At 47.6% G+C, this 22,490-nt stretch overlaps 1 protein-coding gene across 3 annotated transcripts in view; it reads right to left on the bottom strand.

The window, feature by feature from the left end:
- ESRRB (estrogen related receptor beta) overlaps positions 1-22,490 on the bottom strand; it is a 107,374-nt gene that overhangs the window by 12,322 nt on the left and 72,562 nt on the right. For all 3 annotated transcript variants that reach the window (XM_033008722.2, XM_042790795.1, XM_033008721.2), the window contains exons 3-5: positions 22,170-22,286; positions 6,735-6,845; positions 5,921-6,082 (exon numbers count right to left, since the gene is read on the bottom strand). In XM_033008722.2, coding sequence (XP_032864613.2) covers positions 5,921-6,082; positions 6,735-6,845; positions 22,170-22,286 — 390 coding nt within the window. The remainder of the gene's footprint in view (positions 1-5,920; positions 6,083-6,734; positions 6,846-22,169; positions 22,287-22,490) is intronic.

The raw sequence follows: 22,490 nt of genomic DNA, 5'->3' as shown, positions 1-22,490 counted from the left end.
AGCAGGGTCAAATGGGTCCGCAGCAAAGCCTCTAGAAGCCTGGGGTCCTTAGTTTTCCTGGGATCCACCCCAAGCGCTCTCTCCCATTGGCCTGCTGCTTTCAAAAAAAAAAACCAAACAAACCAGCTTACTAAAGTGACCCTGTCTTTGTGGCAATCAGTACATGTGGACCTTACCATTCTCTTTGCTCCCATGCCCACCTGCAGCCTCAAAGAGGAGTTCTGATGCTCTGATTGCTTTGCTTCTTCTATAGCAGCAACCATTTTGTACCACATCGTCCTACTCACTGTTCCTCTGGCGTTTTGTACTGCAGCCTATTTAGTTTGCCCCAGCTGACCAAAGAGCAGAGAAGATCTCCAGATGGCAGAAAAGAGGGATTGTGATGGGATAGGAGGGAATGACACAGGCCTGAATTACAAGCATACCACAATCTCTCATTTTGGCCAATATGAGAAAAGGTCCTGCCACAATAGAGCACTGAAATGTATTCAAAAGCTGAATACATTTGTGAACAGAATCCTCTTGTATTCCCTATCACTTCCTGAGCTCCACACCATCAGCTTTCTGCACCTCACAGCCAACAACTCTACCCAGCATCAAAAGTACCTTTACGGTGCCATACAAGTACCTAAATCACAGCCAAACCCAGTAGCAATGGAACCAGCACCCAGCAGGGCATCAAGTCCTTCTCCTTAAACCCAGAAAGAGCAATCACCACCTGGAGATAGGCCCTGGCAGCCCCAGAGCCCACCTGAGAAAGTGGAGAGGCCAAAACACAGAGGCACTGTCTGCCTTGAGGGAAAAACCAAAAAGTGCACGGGGAGGAAAGCTGTGTCTGTTATGTCCTCTGTACCACGTACCCTTGAAGGCCAGACCATGAAAGATCCTGGGAGACAGGCACTGTGCAACAGCCGTTACAGACAGGGATGCCAAGCACAGTGTGTTGGTCCCATCTAGGCAGCTCCTGCCCACCACGGGCAGGCAGGGACTGTGCTTTTTTGACAGATCCTTGCGTCTAAAGGTTCCCAGGGCTGTGAGAGAACGGGCCACTTGGGCACCCCGCAGCTGGGGGAGCTGATGCTCCACCAGCCTCCCCTGCCAGTTTTCTCCCCAGACACTTATTAAGCCTCAGGGCTCACCAAGAGGCCCGTGAGCTCATTAACCCCTGTGCAGAAGCCTCCCAGCCCCGCTGGCGTGTGCTAGGCTCAGGGGGACTCCATTATCCCACAGCCCTCCCTGATCACAGTTCTTGGCCCTGCATCGGGGCCCAGGTAGCCAGCCACCATGATGATCATTTGATTTCTCTTGTTATCAAGTTGGCAATTAACAAAAGAGCTGATGATTGCTATATTGACTGACTGTGGGTTCTCTTTTTCTATCTGCACTATCTCAGCTGGGGAAGGGAAGGCATAAGGGTGGGTTAGTGGTATTTATTTATCACTACGCCATGTTTTGTGTTTGTGTTGCCAGGGGAAGCAAAGGGTGATAATGGCCTGGCAGCCCTTGGACATCCAATTTCCCTTATCAGGCCACTGAATAGAAAAGAGGCCCCAGGCCACATTAATTAACAGATACCAATCAGCTGTCACGTGTTGTGTGTGCAAGGTCTGAGGGGAGCAGTGGGTGGGAGGGAAGAATCAATAAACCATTGGGGAGGAGTGCCAGAGGGAACAGCTAAAGAGGAGTCCAGGCTACTGGGGAGAAGAGCTGCAAATCCAGCTCCATGGCTGTGAGATTGATTCCTGCACAGCACAGCCTGTGTTCCACATAGCCCAGCACCTGGTGAATCCCACCCCTTGCTCAGGCTGTAACTACTTCAGGGGTGCCTCGTCCTTTTGCCCCTTACCTCCCCCAGCCAGTGCTCTGCAGCCCTCCTGACTGAGTCTAAGTGCAGGCTGATGCAGCTCAGAGGCTTGGGATCCTGCCTCCCCAGGTCTGCTTGCTGCACAAGGAACTGATGAGATTAGCCCCGAGACAGGGGTAATGGTGCTGTGCACAGCCACTGTCACAGTCTCTAGCATCTGGATTCTTTCCTTTGGTCACCACTCTCCTAGCTCTAACCAGCATTTAGATTGCCACCTTAAATCCAGTTTTTGGGTCAGACACGTGGCTTTTCTGCATCTTCATTCCCCATCTGGATTACAAAAGGGGTTATGCCATCACCTCACCACAGTCTGCCAACGAAATGTTTAAGATTGAGAAACAGTTGTGTAGTAGAGTGAGAGGATCCAGGACAGACATGTCCCTCACAATTCTCTGCTGGAGAATAAAGTAGAAAAAATTGACTTAACCCTATCAACAGCCTGTACATCCAGCATCTCTGTTAATCACTCTTCCCCAGAGACAGTTATAGCAGGTGGGAACTATACAGGAGAGACCATGCTGTGCCAAGGAGAACAGAACCAGCTGAACTTGCCCTGCCCACCTGGGAAAGCCCCTCGCCAGAAGCACTCTCAGGTAGCCAACAACTCCAGCTCTGGCAGGCGGGTGTGAGGGAGGGAGTGCTGCAGTGTCAAGTCTGGACTTGAAACATCTGACAGAATTGGGACCCTTTTCCTCCAGTGTTTATAAATGTAGAATGCAGGGGCTGGAGGACTGTGCCTTTACCACCTTTATCATTGCAGTCTGCACAGACAAGGGAAGATCATATAACCTGGTATCTCCCATGCTACAAAATTTGAGATCAGGAAAGGTAAATGCTAATTTCACCCGGTCAAGATCACAGGCTTGCTATTATAGGTTTATAACACCGGAGAACCTCTAGTTGTGAAATTCAACTGCCTCGCCATCTTACAGCTCCCAGGAATTGCTAGAATCCAGCCCTTTTGCATTCCTGAGCTGTTTGATGGCACAGCATCCAGAAAGTGCCCTTAGCGATCTGTTTCTTGCTGCTTTTCTCAGGTCTGATCCTGACAGGTGCACAATACTCCACTGCCATCCCTAGGCTCCCAAAAGGGGAGCCTCTGTCTCTAGCACAGAGCTGCATGCACGTTTCCTTCCTTCCCAGGTACAGGTTGAGAAAAGCTGCTTTATTTGCAATAGATGATGTGACATTCAGGTTTTTTTTTTTTTTGTGATTTTTTTTTTTTTTCAGTGGTTTGGCAGTGGGAGCTCCCAGAATTACAAAAAAAAAAGTCACATAATTTGTGGCAAGTGAAGTTCATAATCTGTTAATTTATTATCATTTCTGTCATCCTGGAGGGCCATTAGCAGAGGTAATAAAGGGAGATGTAATTATAGGATCTGAGGCCACTCCAGACACAGCTGCTGTCACTCCACTTGCCATATTTCATTCTGTTCTAGTACTATCGTCTTCCTAGTGAGAACAGCACAACAGCTACCCTGGGAGAGCCTTCATTGTCACCCCTCGAGAGAAGTCTTGTCTCCCTGCATCAAGGCACGCAGAAAAGGTAGATGATGTTCAAAGACAATTAGCATAGGGGGGAGGGTGAGTAGGGAGGGTGAGTGGGGAGGGGGCCTCATACAGAAGGGGACAACTCCACATTGGCTGAGCGTGGCTTTTCAGCTAATGGCTAATAAGGCCATTGAGCTAATAACATTTGCTAAACACCATTAAATCATGCTTGCTTGTTATTGTAGGAGAGTGTCTTTAAGCTTAACTGATTTTATTTGCTAACACTGTGGGGTAGAAGTTTGTGCTGATACCTGGGATCCTGAAGGTTTGGTATGGCTTTAATGTCACACTGTTCTTTACTAATTCCAGTGTAAATACAAGGCACGAGTATGTGAGTTTTGTTCTTTTCTCCATCCCTCTCTGTCCAAGAGTTCATGCACACAGGAAGCAATGTCCTGTTTTGCTCAAAATCCTTGGAAGGCAGAAATACCAGGCATGGATAATCTAGATACTTGGCAGCCTTCTGGCCCTGCCCTGCTCTGCCCCCTTGCTGCCTAACTCAGTATGTTTCATACTTGTTTCAGAACTAGAGGGTATTTTGTTCCATTTTTATGAACTGTCTTTTATTACGTTTGTTTCTCGATACTGCTCCCTTGTGTAACAATCCCCAAGCTCTCTTCTGTGCACACAGTCCTGTTACAATACTGCTGCTGGTCTGAACAGTGCCAGGCTGATGGTTGTTACTGTGTTGCAGTGCCTTTGTTGGGAAAGGAAAATACACAGAGAAAATTGAGACAATGGCATGTATGTCCTGCCTTTCAGAAAGGAGAGGAAGAGCCCCTTTCACACTGCAGGAGTAATCTCTACTACACTCCTGTTCTGGGATAATATCACCATGGCAGGCTGGAAAACTCTGTGGGAATTGAGCTGAGCATCCCATGCTCATTCCACAGCCGCAAGCTAGAGAACTACGGCAGGGCACGCTGTGCAAACAGAAATAGCCAAGGTTAGAAGAACATACAGCAGCACCTCACTGGACAGCCATAGCAGCTAATTGCATTGCATTAAACCCATTCCTGTTAACACCCCAAGTACTGGGTTAGTAGAGCAATCCAGGCTGAGTTCCCTAATCACTACTGTAACCCCACTTGTGATGAATCAGCCCCAGATGGATTCCAGCACTAGTGATGGGTGTAATCCCTGCAGATACTGCAGATCTCATGTAAGAAGGGCACCACCAAGATTAACCCCTACTCAGAAACACTGTCCTGAAAAAGTTTCTCTGGACTTCATATTCTCACCACCTAACAGTCCATATTCCATACAGCCCAGGAAACCACTAACCCCTTAGTCACAGGAGAAATACTCCCTCTAAAAAAAAGAGAAGAAGCCATCAAAAAGCCAAAAGAGGAGCTACAAGGAGAAACAAAATATATGGGACAATTAAATTGTCTGATCACTCATGCTAAGATGCCTCACCAAACAAGGAAGAACTTAAAGCCAATAAGCAAAGAAAGAGAACGGGGACCCATGCAGTGGGAGACACAGACAACATGTAATATGGGTTAAAATCTGTGATCCTGAGGCTCAGATATTCTCCTGACACAATGAAGGGGGACAGAAGGTAGGAGATCGCTGTAGTGAGCTGTTCATAGTAAGCATTTGAAGCAGTTTTTGGAAAGCAGCCATGCAAACCCCAAGGACAAGGACATCCCTTAAGTTCTGTGGCCAACCTCCTCCACACCCAAATCCAACCTGTATGTTTTTGCTGGAGGTAGGCGGGAAGTAGGGTGAGGGGGCATTTTCCCTTCTTAATCCGAATCTTTGTTCCCAGAACACCCTTGAGGGGCATGTCTGCTCCTTCAGCCTGGGTCCATCCTACCTGCAGGTGTGAGAGACTTGCCATGTTACTCAACTGTACAGGCATTCACTGGATATAGTCAGTGAGCCTTCCCAGGCCAGTCATGCTGCCAATAAGTTGTCCTCATTATTTGTCAGCAGAGAAGCCTGGAGATTCACTGACAATAGCGAGTATGTCCTCCATCTCAATGGACCTTGTTCTGTAATGAATCCAGTATGACAAAAGCTTTCCCGAGTCTGGGAAGAATGACCAATACAGACAGGGTGGGCACCTGCCTTGTCATCATCAGTAAAGTCCAGTCACTGCCATACAATTTATTCATCTATGAACACAACAGACCTAGGTCATGCTGACGCAGTGCAAAATCATTAAATCCCACTGTACCATCCCAAGGGCTGCTTCCCAAGCATTTTCACTGTGCCACTCAACGCCAGGTACAACCAAGAACTTTTTCATATCATCTCAAAGCCTTCTGCATAACCCCAGGGCTCACACGCATACAGTCATTAATTTATGCACCTACACCATAGGCTATATTGGAGTCTGCTACCAATGACAGCCCACCACAAGCAGTTTTCTGTGATGGTATCTTCTACCTTTCACTCTATGTAAAAGTCCTGGTCGAAGACAAAACTGATAAGCACACTGATAAATAATAGTTCCCTTTGCTGATTACGCTTACACCCTCGTAATTCCCCATTTACCTGGGATGTGCTTTGCCCAGCCAATGATCACCACTAGTTCCCTGTCTGCCAGGTCACAGAGGGTTGTCAGGGCTTTGATGTCACTCTCCGGCATGGTTGGATCAGGCATGGCATAAATCTTCTCTGGCTCAGCCACCAGCAAGTGAGAGACGATCTTAGTCACTGCACATTTCAAAGGAGAAGTTGTTGTTGTATCTCTCATGACATAAGGTGTCACAACAGCCCTTTCTAGAAGGACCTTCCTGGGTAAGATGTGACCATAGGGCCCATAGGACCTCAGAAATGGTTTTGGTCACAAGGGGAGAAGACTACATTGCAGCTACACAAGCTGCAGTGATCTGCCTATGCCAAACCTGCTCTGTACAGGGATGACAAAGGCAGGAAGCTACTGCAAGGTTGTCAGTCATTGTCTCAGGTAGGTCCAACAAGGGGAGGAGGAGGCATGAATAATCAGTTGGTGGCATGTGGAAAGGTTTAGAGAACCATGGGTAGTATGGAAGAGAGAAATCAGCATAGGACCAGTTTTGTTAACATAACTTGGGTACAGTAAAAGATCAGAATATCACTAAATGGATTTACATAATCTTGTAGGAAAGGTCTTGTATTTAACGCAGGGTACAATGAATACAGCACCTGGGCTGTACCTTCAGTGTACCTAATCTACCTTTGCAGTATGATCATAAGAAAAAAATCTTAGAGTTGGTGACTGGTATGGGAATCAGAAGTGACAACTGCTCCATTGTACGTTTTGGGAGACCAATAAAAAGAAACTTAGTGGTTGCTCAGGGAACCACAATTTAAGACTAACACATACGTGGCTTTTTAGCTGGTGGAGGGATCTGTAAGCTCAGGTAAGTGCTACTCTCAGAATCCAGTCTCCTTTTGTATTTCTGTCGGCCTCCACGGACTCGATCCAGACGAACACCTGCAGGTAAAACAAGATAAATCCTCATGATTCCTTAGTGCCACAGGGAACCTTGACATGCAGATGCTAAAATTTGCTAAGTAAGACATTCTCCACACTCCAGGGAGCTTCCATCTCCTGAACACCTGAGATCTCAGCTGAACCCAGCAATCCCAATAATACCAACTAGACTGCCTCCAGCGCTAACCGTGCGGCTGTGAGCTTTACTTTTATTCAAACATTAATGAAGACAGAAATTAACTCAAACTCTTGAATCACCATCAATCTGATGGGCAGATGAAAAGCTTCAGACCTCAGTGCCCTCTGGATGATCTTGCTTTTAGAAGAAAGACTTCAAATGTCAGTCAAACCTACAGTTATAAAAATAAGCTTTTAGATTGTTCTTAAAAATAAGAAATGTTCTCACTGTTTATATTTGAAAAAAGTTATCTATAGCAAATAGATTATGAACTGTGAATTCAAAAAATATATTCCAGCCTTGATCAAGTAAGGCCACTGTAATAAAAGTAGAACCCAAATAAATAGAAACAACCTCTACTACAATAAAGCAGTGATAAAGCTGAAGTAGGAAGATACTGAAGAATTTGTTGCAGCTCTTCCAAAACACAGTGATTCGAACTGCAAATAGCACACTGAAAACAGTTCCCAGTGACTGGGAAGCACCAGTGACTGTCACCATGCAAAAAAACACAGCAGCATCAACAGACCAGGAACAACAGCTGAACAGCTATATTAGTACAAAATACAATGTTAAAAACAAATCATGAAAAAAGCCATAGATATTTGTCCAATTGTCAGTTGTTTCTGGCCAGCCATATAGTCTCTGGTAATCAGTTCTTGTGAAATTGGTGTAATTCAGTCTTGCTGGGAAAAACAGCTATTGCAGTTAAAAAAAAAATCTTTCAAGGTAAATGTAGGAGCATTCAAATACAAGAAAAATTTGACTTTACACTGCACAAGTTCTTCCTTAGAAGCACGAGGAGAGTTTATCTAGTCTGACTGCAAGAACTAATTATGTGATACAATTACTAATCACATTGAGCCATTAATATTTTGCAATCAATCCACTCCATAAACACAAACAACTAAAAGCAAACACTCCAAATCAGTTTTGAAGTGATGCTTTTTGAACAACTTGTGCACCTGAAAGAACCTGCAGTTTACTGACAAATATTGTGCCCTAGAAAGAGGCACATCTGTGTCACACTGTGTTTCAGTGCCACGTTTGCTTACTATGCCACGGGAAAGAGAAAGCTTTTACTGTAATGGTTACACCAGTCCCACTTGTGCCACATGAAGCCTTTACTTGCCACAACATCAAGATCCTGATATTCTTCACCACTGGAGCACCCAAACCAGCTTGACTGACAGACCATACCAATAGCCCCCCCAACAGCAAGAATAACCAACACCAACCGGTTGGTTGTGCACTCAGTTATACAGTCTGACAGCAAGATCTCTCTGGCAGTAGCAACACCCACCTGGGGGCCCAGGTGGCATTACCTGTAAGCCATGGTGTGGGGGGACAGAGGCTCTCACAGGCACGATGTTATTAATGATATATGGCTGCTTCCTTTTAAGAGTCCTCCTGCTCCCACTGAGCAGGAGAAGAGGCATGAGCAGGCTTGGAGCTCACCAGGGTAATGGAACTGCTCCTGCAAGTGGCTGCTATGGGAGGATAGCAGGCATTGAAGATGGAGAGAAAGACATGCAGCCAAATAGGTGAACTCAGATCACGCTGAGTAATTTCCTTCCCCTGCCTCACTTTCTGTTTCTGACTCTGTGTGGAGAATTCACTGACAGCCCTAGGCATAAGTACCACCTTTCTCTTCCATTACATGGTAGTGTTTCTGAAAATGTTGCCTACTGATTTTTTCACCTCCATTCCCAGCAGCAGGTAGCCTGTGAGCAAGACTCCTTTCTGGGAGCTCCGAGTTCTAGAGAGTGATTTCACAAAGGGCAGACAGGGAATTACCAAACCTGAGATTATCTAGGGAGATCCCTGAAGAACAGTACTAATAAACCCCTGGATTAAGCAGGAAACTTTCATTTCCATCCATGATTTCTTTCCCTCTATACATGTATCCTGGTTTCCTAAGAAAGAAGACATCTATTCCATGCTCTGCTGTATGAATGACACCTACCTATAAGCCAGGAGAGGAGGGAGACACAAATTTCAGGAACTGCTAGTAAACCAAGTAACCAGGACTGAAAATTAAAAGGGTCAGGAATATACTGTTCAAAGATTACGGAGGAATCCAGAACAGGCTGCAGGACTTCAGGTCTGAATCACAGCTCCCCAGGACCCTCACAGATGAAGGGACATAGGGGGGATCCATTCCCTCATGCCAGTGGGCAGGATGTCATTGGTGTAGGGAGACAGGGAGACATCATTCTCAGCCCAGGAAAAACCAACACAGAGCCCTCCAGGATGCTTTCACCATGCAGTTTGATAAGCAGCAGTGAGGGGGGACTGGGAGGGGTAGGGAGGAAATGGGGGAAGGAGCTTGTTTCCTTTTCCCAAGGAGAAGCATGCCATCCTCCAGTGCTTGGCAGAGGAATGGCTGCACAGGTTGCAACAGTATTAGGGACCCTCAATCAGATTATAAGGACACAAAGGACTTAAGTGCATTAAAAAAAGATAAGAGACACAGAGAGATTTACCCTCCATCCCTCCTTCCCTCGCTGAGCAGATAGAGGTCTGTTTGCCCAAGGACTTTGGCTTGTTAATTCTGAACAAGTGTTTGTCCTCCTCTTGTTCCCCATCCTGTGCAACACTCCTTGAGGCAAATATTTGCAATCAGCATCTGCAGAACCACTATTGTACCCTGTCGTCATCGCTCCAGCCGCAGAGCTGGTGAATAGGCTGACCCCTACGTAGTGCATCCCAGCATCAGTTGCTGAGTGCAGCAACCTGCAGGTGCTACAGCAAACAAAAGCATTTCAACCCAAGTCCCTGACTGTGACACTCCAGACATAAGCATCGTGGCAAAATTCCTTCCCCAAAGATCTGACAGCCTAATGGGTCATATCTAGATGGAAGGAAAGGGCACGGCCAAAAATCACAACCTGGTACTGAGCTGTGGTATTCAGGTGGCTTGTTAATGCCGCTGTTCTACTTTGATTTCCCCGGTGGTTGATTTTAAGATAGGCAGGCTGGCTACAATGCAGCTTGGAGAGGGACACTAAAGGACATTAAAATGGAGTGTGGAGGTACAGTGGGTGAGCTCAGAGAAGCAGCATGAAGGAAAGCACTGAGTAGAGAAGAAGTGGAGGGGAATGTAAACCGAGATATGAATGGAATTGAGAGTGTAAGGAGAAGGGAGATGAGAGAAAGAGAGGGCTGGAGCAAGGCTGAGTGGTACATACACTGTAATCCCAAGGGCAATTTCACACTAAATGTGCAGCCACCTGAGCTTTAACTGCAAGGTGCAGCAGCCACTTACAAGATGCAGCCGGTCCGTACTGAAGACTCTTACAGGATTTGGTGCCACAGCCTGACAAGACAGCAGCAAGAGAAAGCAGTTGCCTTCCAGCTCCTGGACAAAGCCATTTCTCACATGGATCACAACTGGCCAGTTCCCAGGAGAGAAGGAACTCATCCCACACAACTGTCACCGCCATAGGCACTCCTGGACCTCCCTTCTTGAGTGTATCAGCAAGGAGGGTCTGCTAGAGCAGTAAAGCAGGGTGGGCTTACATACACAATGTGTGATGCAACAGTATAGGGCAAGGTTTGGGAAGTACCACCCCTTGATAACTTACCTTCCTGGCAGCTGCTTCTTTACAAATGAAGGCTATCTGTGCTGGAAACATCCTCTCTCTTCCCATTCCTGCGTTGCAAGGAAATGCTGCTGCTCACTGAATCGTGTTACCTTTTGAGGGACCCTGCAGAAGAGTCCTGGCATCCCGGTGTCCGCCATAGGGATTGAGTCCCAGCTCAGGGGCAGCAGGGTCTCAGCTCCCCAGCCTGTCTGAGCCCCCTCTGGCCTAGCAGGGAGGCAGGCAGGGCCAGGACTAGCGCAGGACTTTTCGGCTCAGCATCCTGCCTGGGGTAGGGATGTCAGTTTTCTAAGCGTCCTGTGGGTGCCACTCGTGTTCCAGGCGCTCTTGCAGAGAGGTCTGTGCCAGCATCAAGCCTCTGCAGTGGGAGAGCTGATCTGCTGATCTGTTCAAGCTCCCTGCATTTCTCTGACATGCCCCTCGGAGAGACGTCTGCCTGACAACTTTGGGATCAGATGTCCCCTTGCTGACCTGATAACATCAGGCTTTGGGGTTTTTTTCTTAATGGAAGTAAAATAATTCCAGCTTTTTTTAAAAGCTGGACTCAGGCCGAGTCTGTCGGAAGTAAAAATAGCCGAGTATGCAGAGGCGACAGCACACAGAGTCAGGTTTAGTTTCTCTTTTATTTTCTGGGGACTAAAAATACTCTTAAAAGCTCTGTGAAGCTAAGCCCTGGCCAGTGGGAAGTGCAGTCTAGGCCCAATATCAGCTGTCGTGTCAAATTACTAGCCTCACCTCACTTTCAATCGAGTCCTATCACATGCCCACGAATTGATAGGAACAGAAAGATCTATCTTGCCAAAAGAGCTAACAGAGGAGCCAAGCTACAGGGTTTGCACGGTACAGTATGTGTCTAGACCAAGAAGGACACAACCAAAGGGAATACAGGGCAAGTGCTGGCCAGGGAGCAATGCCCACCAGGCTGCCTTTGCTGAGCTTCCACAATACACCAACACGCCAGGTCCTGTGCCCACTGCCCACCTAATCCTTGAGATGCAGTTTTTGCATCAATGCAGCCTGCTTGCTCTGCCAGGGTCTGAGCTGGGGTGGTGCTCTGTGGCTAACAGAGATGCCCCTGTCCCCAAGAGCTGCAGTCTAAAGTACATGGATTGGCACTGCCCAAGGAAGCTGGAAGGCGTAGGCTAAGAGCAGAGAAGAAAGTAAGGGAGAATGGTTGTGCCTAAGGTGTCTCCTACAGAATTTCCCTCTCTCTTTTTGCTCTGAACTTCAAGGAGAGACAACAGGGTGTGGCAATGGGATGAGCAAGCCAGGAGGAGGCTTATCAAAGAAACAGCATAAAAGTTAGGCTTGCCAAGATGGGGAAAGAAACAGACTATAGGGAAAGGCATCTGTCTAATGAGAATGGAGAGGCTGCAACCTGACCAGACTCTCTGTTACTCTGAGACTCCAGCATGGGAAAAGACCCCTTTATACCATTAGGCTCTTATATTGCTGCAAAAAGAAGCCAGCCCCTGGAAAATCTCCTGGCAGATGGCTGGTGCAATTACCCAACTCATCTGAAACACAGGAAAGCAACTTCAGGATCACAGGTCAGCACGGCCAGAAAACCCCAGCAACCAGCATGGTGCAGGTCAGCAAGCCTGGGAATGACACTTGCAATGCGAGGGTGGGGAACCAGCCTGGGGAGGAGGGCAGTGAAGTTGAAAAATCCATCTCCTGTGCTGCAAGAGAGATTAGATCAATTCAAGCAGAATGTTGTAGCCTGCTCCACATTTGATGTTTTCAGGGATACGTTAGTCAGGTAGGAAAGCTCCTTTGCTGTCTGTCTGGCTAGAGTCCCTGGACTCAAAGGGACAGGTTAGCCCTGTGATGCCTGATGACACCTGGTACCAGAGGCTGTCATGTGCCTTGGAGCAGTGACACAAGGTGTCCTTGCTCCTCACATACAGAAATACAAGCATCATGTCCCAGGTGGTTGGTCCAAAGCACACAGGATCTGGTGTAACCCACACAGCTTGCAAACCAATCCTTCGCCGCTGCCAGTGCCAGCTGCATGGCTGCCAGCTCTGCAGAGGTGTCTGCAGCGTTAGCCATTGTTGTCTCTCAAATGTACAGCTTCCTTCCCATGCTGAGCCCCTCTCACCTCGCCTCCCAGTCACCCTGGAAAGTCACGAATTAACAAGGGCTTCAAGCACAGATGGGAATAAAGAATCCCTCAGTGCCTTGTTCAGCTCTGTGTAATAACCCCCACACCCACAAACTCACCCTGTGTTCATGGTCCACGCAAATGTTCTCCTTTGATTGCTTCCCTTCCCAACTCCCTGAACAGTGTGAAGCGGGACAGCAGCCCTACCGGCTGTCACCCACAGCAGCAGCGCCTGCATAGCAGCAGGCTGAGGGGCACTGCGTGACAGGAACAGACACTGGCACGTGCCTGCCAGGAAAGGACCAAGGATGCCTTTCACAAAATGACCTAAAAGATGACAAAGCCCCGACCCCACTGACTTCCCAAGAGGTAGTGCTCAGAGCTAAATCCCCAAAGGGGCGTTTTCTGCCCAGAGGAACCTGCAGCCCTGGGTGTGACTTAACTCACCTTACTTTAGACTTTGATAGCTCGCTTCTGTGCATCTGGGCTCCCTTGACAGGCAGCAAAGAGAAGCAGGCATCTCCACACTCGTCTCACTGGCCAGACACTTACCCGAGGAGGTGTGATGACAGATTCTTCTCTCCATTGACCACCAAGGGAACCCCTGCAGGGTCAAATCAATGCTTTCTCTAGCCTAGTTTTCTGTCTCTATTTAGGTACAGTGTATGAGCCTTCTGGAACAGGTAGAGGAGCATAAGTATGAGTCAAGAACAAAATTTTTAGATATGTGACACAATGGAGAGGCTCCCACCACTGCAGGGAGAGAGACCTGCTTGTGATGGAGATCCACACAGATGCTGGAGTTAGACCCACCAACACAGCATGTGGCTGCTTTGGCCAGCTTCTTAGAGCAATGCTGCTTGGGCCTTGCAGCCTTGAAGTCTCTCCCGAAGTCCTCACCTTATCAGTGGCTCCTCCAACACTAATGTCCACTTATTATTTAATTCTTAAATTAGAACAGCTGTACCAGTCAATTCTGAGTAAAGACCCTCTCCGAATACCCTGCAGCCCAAGGGCTGGCATAAAGGTGAGTCAGGGGAAGGGAATGAGAATCTTGGCAAAACTGGGTCACTGGTGAACACAGGTCACCAGAGGCGGTGAAAACGTTGATGCACATGCCTTAAGTTATTGCAGAGCAGTGGGACATACATTCAGTCCCACCCCATTCTTGCTCACCTCACAGGATCTTACCTACTGTCTTGTCAGAACTGCCTAAAACCTTGTAGCACAATGACTGAGGTCTAAACACCCCCGGACGGTTGCAGCTTTTATCAGCTTCCTCTTTTCTGTACATGCTAGAAGAGAACTAAGCACAATTTCTGGGAGGAACAAGACTAAACAGTCTTGCCATTGGCTATGGCAGGAGTGAGGAGGGTCCTGGATGCACCAGTCTTACGGCCAGAAAACAGATACCAAGTGCCACCAGCCCAATGTGCACTTTGTGGACAGCCCATCCACTGGAAGTCTCCTCTTTGGAGAATTACCATCACCCTGCCAAAGGCAGCACATGCTCTGTGTCACATCACCCAGCCCAGCTCCAGACACATCGCAAATGCTCAACTCATGCCTTTGAAAATAGCTGGGTGTGGATGACATAGCCACCAAGATGCCACTCACTGCACCTGGAGATCCTGTTTCAAAGGACAGGGGGTTGTCTGTCTGTTTTTAAACACAGGGGCATTTTGGAGAAAGAAAAATAATTTTTCATTCTCTCTTTTCATTTGGATGCCTCCAATAGTGATATTTCTGGCACCGGCTGGAGGCAGAATACTCTATAAATACAAAGCCATTAAATCACATGCAGCAGCAACCTGATCAGGGCTGCCTTTTAATTTCCTGACATGAGCTGGCCACTAACCCAATTACCCAGAATCCCCGGAGGAGCCCTCATCCTTCCCAGGAAGCACAAAACAAGAACCTGAGCATATTGCAGGGATGTCAGCTGAGCTTTCACTGAAATCAAATATCTTTTTGAGAACACATGGTCTAGAAGCAGGGACAGGGGCAGGAGGGAGAGGGGAGAGGTTGCTGGAAACACTTTGCTCCACTGAGAGATTCTTTCACATGAAAACAGAAATGAAACACTGTCCATTTGGTTATGTTGCTGAAAAGGAGCTCTGCTGGTGATTCAGTTATCTGGATTTTAGTGAAGGATGAAGGCAAAGTTACTAAGTGGAAGTAGTTTGAGATTGCCAGTGCATGGAATCCCTTGTTTAGATACAGGATGACCGTACCCAATGTATAACATCACAGAGCCAGGCCTGCCCAGGGTGCCAGATTTGTTTCCTCGGGAAACACTTACAACACCAGCCACTGGCTGCAGCTGGTAAGGGAAACAGCAGAGTTAGGAGTAAACACTAGGAAAGTTCCACTGACTACAGGGTTTCCTAATCAGCCAGGGTCTTGAACGGGAGGATGTTGGATTTAAGAGACAGCCACTTCTGAAATCTGGAGATTACAAGCTCACCACCTCTGAAGTGGGGACCACCTTCAACATTCACAGAGATGCAGGCACTTAGGCAGCACAAGGGTTATTTGGTTGTTGCAAGTTCCTGGGAGGCAGGGTATGACCAAAGGCACTGGGAACAGGAGGGAAAGGGAAACAATTAAGAGAAAGATGAGCTATATGAACCTTGTGGCTCTCCTATGTTCACTTCTCATTCACATTTTACTACCTGGCACTGCAGTGTCAGTATTCCAGCAATTACTACATCAGAAATTAGATTAGACAGATAGGAGTCCAAGAACTTGGGGGATTTGTAACAAAGAATTTGGGTGCCCTGTTGAATTTTAACATGTTCTCTAGCATTTCTCATGGTAATGCATTAGGAGACAAAGGAACAAAGCCTGGGCAAGGAATGGTTGTACCTGGGATTACTACACCATAGCAGATACACTACTGGGAAGAAACAGAGTCAGATAGATAAAATAAATCATATGCCTTTCTCTTGCTGTTAAAGAGCCTTCCCTTTCTTCATCCAGATCAAGACTACCTTCCTCTACCTACCCCCCTTGTATTTGTAGGCTTCACCCTCACCACACAAGAAATAGTTGCTAGGCGACTCCTCAGAGTCAGGAGGCTAGGCCAGAGGACAACTTCCTTTCAAAGACTTTCAGAGTGGGGCAAAACACCTCGTACAGGGCAGGTTTCCTATCCTGGGAATCCCCACTCCTGCTTGTACAACAGAAATGCATGTAGATTTGGGGGACTCCAGAAATTCCTGCTTTCCGAAACAAGGTATACCTGGTCTACCACAGGACACATCGCCAGGGCTCTTTCAGTCTTTGCCCTCGTTCTTGGAAGCCAACCAGTGATGTCTGCAAGAAACAGAGCAGAAGCCACGCGCACATCTCAGAAGGTTACTCAGGCTTCAGTCATGAGAAGGACTCCAAAGAGACAAGTCTCAGTACTGGCAGAGAGCAGAAGATAACCGGTCTTCAGAAGCGTAATACACATTAGTCCTATTAAGAAGGAAAACAAGACTCAAAGGAATAATGGATGACATCTCAGTGCCTGGATGAGATTTTTTTAGGCAGTTATTTTCTTTGCTGTTTGGTTTGTCACTCTCTGATGTGACACATGATTGCACACACATGCACTTTATGAAAGCATTAGTGACCCAGATTTGCTTTCTTTTCAGAACTGTTTCTGCTCCATCTGGGTCTCTGCAAATGTGCCAGCACAGAACAGAACAGGGAACAACACAGCTTTAGGAACAATATAAGTGGAAATCCATTGAAGAAAAAATTCTGCAGGGCTTCCACAACAGTAGAGGACCAAAGTCCCAGAGAACAGCCGGTCTGATTTGTTTGGTATGTCCAGTATTGCCTCTCCTCTGCTTATCTGTCTGTCATTTCCACCCAAAGATGAGTTCTGCAATGAAAGGCCTTGATGTTCCATCACACCTCACCTGTTATCCCCATCCCTCTTCCCATGATCACAGAACATTTCCCTTTCATGAACTGACCGTACGGGATTTATGTGACAAGGTTTTGGTAGCGGGAGCTGCAAGGGAGGCTGCTGTGGGAAGACACCAGAGGCTGCCCCCATGTCAGACAGAGCCAGCTCCAGCCAGCTCCAAAACGGACCCACCACTGGCCAAAGTCGAGCCTATCAGTGATGCTGGTGGTGCCTCTGTGATACTATATTCAAGAAAGGGTAAAAAATGCTGTGTGGCAGCTGTAAGATAGGAGTGAGAAAATGCGAGAGAAACAGCCCTGCTGGTACCAAGGTCAGAGAAGAAGGAGAGGAGGAGGTGCTCCAGGCACCATAGCAGAGATTCCCCTGCAGCCTGTGGAGAAGACCATGGTGAAGCAAGTTGTTCCCCTGCAGCCCATGGAGGACCACAGTAGTACAGATATCCACCTTGCAGCCCATGGAGGACCCCACACTGGAGCAGGCAGACATGCCCTGAAGGCATGCTGCTTGTGGAGAGCCCCTGCTGGAGCAGGTTCCTGGTAGGACCTGCAGCCCATAGAGAGGAGCTCATGCAGAAGCAGGTTTTCTTGCAGGAATTGTGGCCTGCGGGGGGACCCACACTGGAGCAGTTTGTTCCTGAAGGACTGTACCCTGTAGAAAGTACCCGTGCTGGAGCAGTTCTTGAAGAACTGCATTCTATGGGAAGGACTCACATTGGAGAAGTTCATGAAGGACTGTATCCCATGGGAGGGACCATATGCTGGACCAGGGGAACAGCATGAGGAGGAAAGAGCAGCAGAGACAGTGTTATGAACTGACCACGACTGACCACAACCCCCCAGTCCCTATCCGCCTGTGCTGTTTGAGGCGGGGGGAGGTAGACCTTATGAGTGAGTTGAGACTGGGAAGAAGCCAAACTGGGAGGAAGGTGTTTTTAGTTTTGTTTTTCTCAATATTCTACTCTCTTATTAACTGGCAATAAATTAAATTAATTGATTTTCCCTAAGTCGAGTTTTGCCCATGACAGTAATTGCTGAGTTTATCTCAGCAATGTTGTTATCTTGACTCACAAGCTTTTTCATCATATTTTCTCCCTCTGTCCTGCTGAGGAGGGGGAGTAAGAGAGAAACTTGGTGGGCACCTGGCTAGCCAAGGTCAACCCACCACACTAACACACAGAGAAGGACTGGCATCACTGTCCTCGTCACGGTGCTGTTCTGCAAGGTGACACGCAGGACTGTGACTTCAGAGAGGCAGCAGAGGTGTGGAGGGCAAGGCTGTGACATCATGTTTAACCAGCCAATGTCCAAAATCAAATGTCTGAACCCACTTACACAAGCCATGTGTCATTTGAAATTACATCTACCTCTTGAAGACAAACAAATTGCTGTAGAACAGAAAGGCCATGGGTGGCTAGAGCGTGAATGGCAAGGGTATATTCTCCCAAAACTCACAAGGCATATTAAGGTTTTAAAAGAGAACTGCCAAACCACTGAAATTTCTCTATCCATCATTCTAGAGAGCCAGAGAGATCTAGATCTACTTTGTAGAGCCCAGAGTTAAAGAGCTACACTGGTCATTGTGGGCACAAGACAGACAGTGCTGGGAGCAGAGAGAAGCAATGGGGTGGCCAAAGACAGGGACACCCAGCTCTGAACAAGGCCCCTCCTCTGCAAGTTGCATGGCACGCTTTCTTTCACTGCCCATCCCCACTGGCCAGGCAGGTATACAGATATCATCTTCTCTGTTTGGGGTCAGCAGTATCACAGATTGATCAGGTTTCCCTGATTTCTGCAGAGCAGGGGTGCATGCACGTCTACTGGATGAAGCTGTGAAGACACCCCATCTCCCACTGGCTGCAGGCTGGTGCGAGCAGCAGAGTGCAGGTTTTCTGGGGATGGTGCATCTCCACAGGGGCACGGGAGTGGTGTCTACTGGAATCCTGGACTCCAGATTCAGCAGCTTCCTATCTGAGCCTGCTAATGAGGGGGCTAATTAATGCTCTCTGGGGGCGCACTCCAGATGGAAGGGAAAAGTGAGAGACAGGCAGCCAGACAGGCCAACACTTCAGACATCTGAGCCAGTTGGGCTCCGTGGGCAGAGCTTTCTGCCTGCCGCTTTCCCCAGTGAGTCTCGCCTGCCCCGCAGCGTCACACCAGGAGAACCTGAGACAGCAAAGCTCTGGTGTTCGTGCAGTTCCCTTGTTGCAATGCATTGATCGGAGCTCTCTTAAAGAAAGTGGCCTGGATATCTGAGACACCTATTGATTGCTCCGTTGGCTCTCTTCCTGCCCTGATCCTCATTCACTCAGCATTGCCTGAATAACCTGCACTTTTGTGTTAGGGACAGTCTCCCCAGATCTTAAAGGGCTACATTCACAGAAGTTCACCTAGCGGCAGCCCATGAAGGGAGGAGAGAAGATGCCTGGTGACCCTCATATGCACTCCCCAAGGGGAGGGCCTAAGTTTCTGCTGCAGCATCAAGATGAGCATTTCAAGCGTAAGGCAGGAGCTTGAAGTCATGGTTACCTGGTTTTGCCATCTCTGAATACTAGTGGATTCTGCTTGAAGAGCGAGCTCGTGCCACATGCCCAGTGGGCAGAAGGTAGTGTGTACATCATATATGATGAAATAACCAGGAAAATCTTTCCTCCCTTAATGAGAAGAAATCATGAAACCCTTAATTAGGTACTAATGGAATATCATACTCTTCTTCTTCAGAGGAAGGACAGTTTCTTTACCAAGAAATGTCCCTACAAAGTTACCAGCCCAGTAGCAAGGACGTCAAGGAGAAACCTGTCAAGAGAAGAACTGGTTTCTAGATCTTGCCTTTAAACACAGGACTGTTTTTCTCCAAACTTTTGGTAATCAATCAGGAGAAAGAACCTGTCTTATCAACCTTTCTCCATGGATGAACCCAAGGAAGAAGAGAGGTACACCAAGGCAAAGTAGAAAGGGGAACTACTGAAAGGAAATTAAAAATCATAGCTCAAGTATCAAGATATGTCTTGTCCTAATGAGCTCTTGGAGAGTGCAGAATAGGCTCTCTGGGGAAACCAAGATATCAGGGGTTTTTAAAAACAGTTAAACTACTAGAAATGTACAGCTGGGAACACACACCTGCTCTGTCAGAGAAAAGGAATGGGTGAGCTAATAGGATGACAGATCAGAGAATGAAAAGGCCAATGAACCTTTTCTAATCCAAACCCCCTTGTCAATTTTGAATTTTTGAGCAAGTCAAACAATTATGGATTTCTTCTTTCCAGAAAGTCCTGGCTCTGTGGAGACCAAAGACTGCAAAACCATTTTTCTCCCTTTCTGGATTTCGCTTTTAAAGATGTCTATTGATTGAATTCTGTATACTAATACTTTGTGCTTCCACCAGGATTCACATAAAGTTAACTAATTGCTCCTCGCAATCCTTTTGCAAGGCAAAGCAGTGTGACCCTTATTTCTCAGCTCGGGAAACTGAGCAAAAGAAAGAGAAAAAAAGATGCCTGCCCAACGCCAACATCACTTGACCACTCATTGTTAGGACACAAGTCCTATTTGCAGATTGCTAGTGCCGTGTCCTCTGCTCCTCTTGATATTGTCATGTGTTCTTCCATCTCATTACAATCAATAAATCTTTATACTGTATATTCCACAGCTCTAAATATTATGGGCAGGATCACAGACACACTAATATCAATAGCAAACCTCCCTTCCCCAGTGACTTTAATGATGCTGAATCAATCCCTATATGAATAACTAAATACACTTCAGCACAAAAGCAGCCTTAGAGTCAAATTTCAGTTTGCCATGAGTAGTATCTCACAGTGTTCAAGAGTTCAGGTGCAGCATGGTGTGAGTGCACCTACATTGCTTTCCAGCCTATCTCTGGTCTGGAAGGAGTTAACTGTTTTCACACAACTGGGAGGCTAAGCCACAATACCCTTCACAGGATCCTGTTCTGGACTGTGTTGAACTCCCAGAATTGGAAGCAGAGGATGCCCTGGCCACACAGTCAGACATGCCAGCACCGGCTCCTGTGACTCTGCTCCTCCAGCTGCCAGCTCCGAGAGGCTCAACTGCCCGGATGCAGGGCAGTGTGGACACAGGCAGCCAGCGAGCCTGGCCCCATGCTGCTGCTCTGCAGAGGGACTGGAGCCACATCAGCTTTTAAGGTTGTTTTATGGGATTCATATGAGCAGGCATTACCAATCTGTACTCCCTCTAAAGCCAGTGTCACTGGTGTGGACTGGCGTGAGTAAAAGGGCATATATCCCCTCCCTGAACTACTGTATGCAGAGAAGCAGGTTTCCAGTGGTACCTCTTTAACTCCAGAAGTAGGTGCCTCCCTCTCAGCAGTGGATCAAGATCCTCCAAGTCTACCATATCTACACCTAGGTCAGGGAGGGCCAGACTACACGAGTCTGCATCTCTTCTCCTTGGTAACTGATGTGCTCTGGCAGGAAGATATTTAACCACAGCAACTACATATAACAGAACACGGTTTACCTACATTCTTAACAACACTAGCTGCCATCAACTTGCCTCTCAAGAAATGAGAGGGCCCTAGTGCAAAGCAATACACACTCAAGTGACATGGTACAATTCATCACCAGCTGCTATGATGGTATGACCTGGAAGCACGCTGCACGCTGGCATCTTGGCTCCAGCATACAGGACTTGTGCAGACTGCAGCCAGCTGCTGTTCCTTGTGGTTAGACTGAGGGGACCATGCTCTGCCAGGTACAGCAATGCAGAGGGTTACATGCAATGCTTCTCCTTCCTTCCCCCTCCTCCCCTCACTGCCTTTCCCAGAGGGACCCAAGGGAAACAAAGCTTTAAAGTCAATCCATAAGAATGCGTTTAGTTGCCACTGAAATCCCTGTGGTTCACCTTGAATGGACAAGGATTAGGGAGGGGTATGGGGGGAGAAAAAGCAGCACAAGAGCTGAACACTGCTCAGAGAACACTGAACAAATCGATAGGCTGAGCACAATGCAGGCTGAGTATGCAGGGCAGGGGACCCACACCTCCCAGACATACCTGTGCTACCCACCATCTTCAGAAAGTCTCCTGAGTGGGAATATAGTCAGATCTTTGTTGCACACCGTGCCATAGCTCTGCATTAACTTCCCTCACGAAGCCCAGCCAACCCAGTCATGATCATGCAAGAGCCTCTCCTCCCCAACACTGCAAAATGAGCTGGGGGACAAGAAGATCAATACCCTCCAGCCTGGGGTTCCTTTGGGAAAGGAAGCAGTTTGGCACAGCCAGTTTCCAGGTATTTGGCAAATTTGCAGGTGCTAAAAATAATATCCTAGTATGAGAGTGCTGACTAGAACCACTCTTCTCTCTAGACTTCCCTCTTGGTCACTGCCCAATCCTGACTCTTTTACAAAGCCTGTAAAGATACCTTCAGAAAGCCAGAGAGGGCAAGCATGTAGTTAGCCTCAGAGAACCTGCAAGACCTGGAGTCCCAGATGCTGTTGGGACAGAGAACAATTCTCAGTCTGACTCTGTCTTACCTTCTTTTAGCATCCCCACTTTGAGGCATTTCATGAAGCGACAGGCCTGACAGGACTTGCGCCTCCGTTTCGTGATCTCACATTCATTGGTAGCCGGGCAGCTGTATTCAATATTCCCTGCAATCAAACACAGAGATGGTCACCCAGGAACCACGTTCTCCCCACTGATCCAGGGACAGGCTGTAGTGCCCAGATACTCCCACCACCATCAGCCTGTATATGCTGTACGTTTGCTCACTCATTTGCACACACACATACTCTGAGACCCCAGCCAGCTGATGATGGCTCCTAGAAGGCCCAGCACTACTTACTAGAACACAT

This window comes from Tyto alba, unplaced genomic scaffold (genome assembly GCF_018691265.1).
Source record: "Tyto alba isolate M040663 unplaced genomic scaffold, T.alba_DEE_v4.0 Super-Scaffold_18, whole genome shotgun sequence".
Classification (NCBI taxonomy): Eukaryota; Metazoa; Chordata; class Aves; order Strigiformes; family Tytonidae; genus Tyto; species Tyto alba.
The sequence above is the reverse complement of the archived record's forward strand: the minus strand, read 5'-3'. Positions and strand labels throughout refer to the sequence as shown.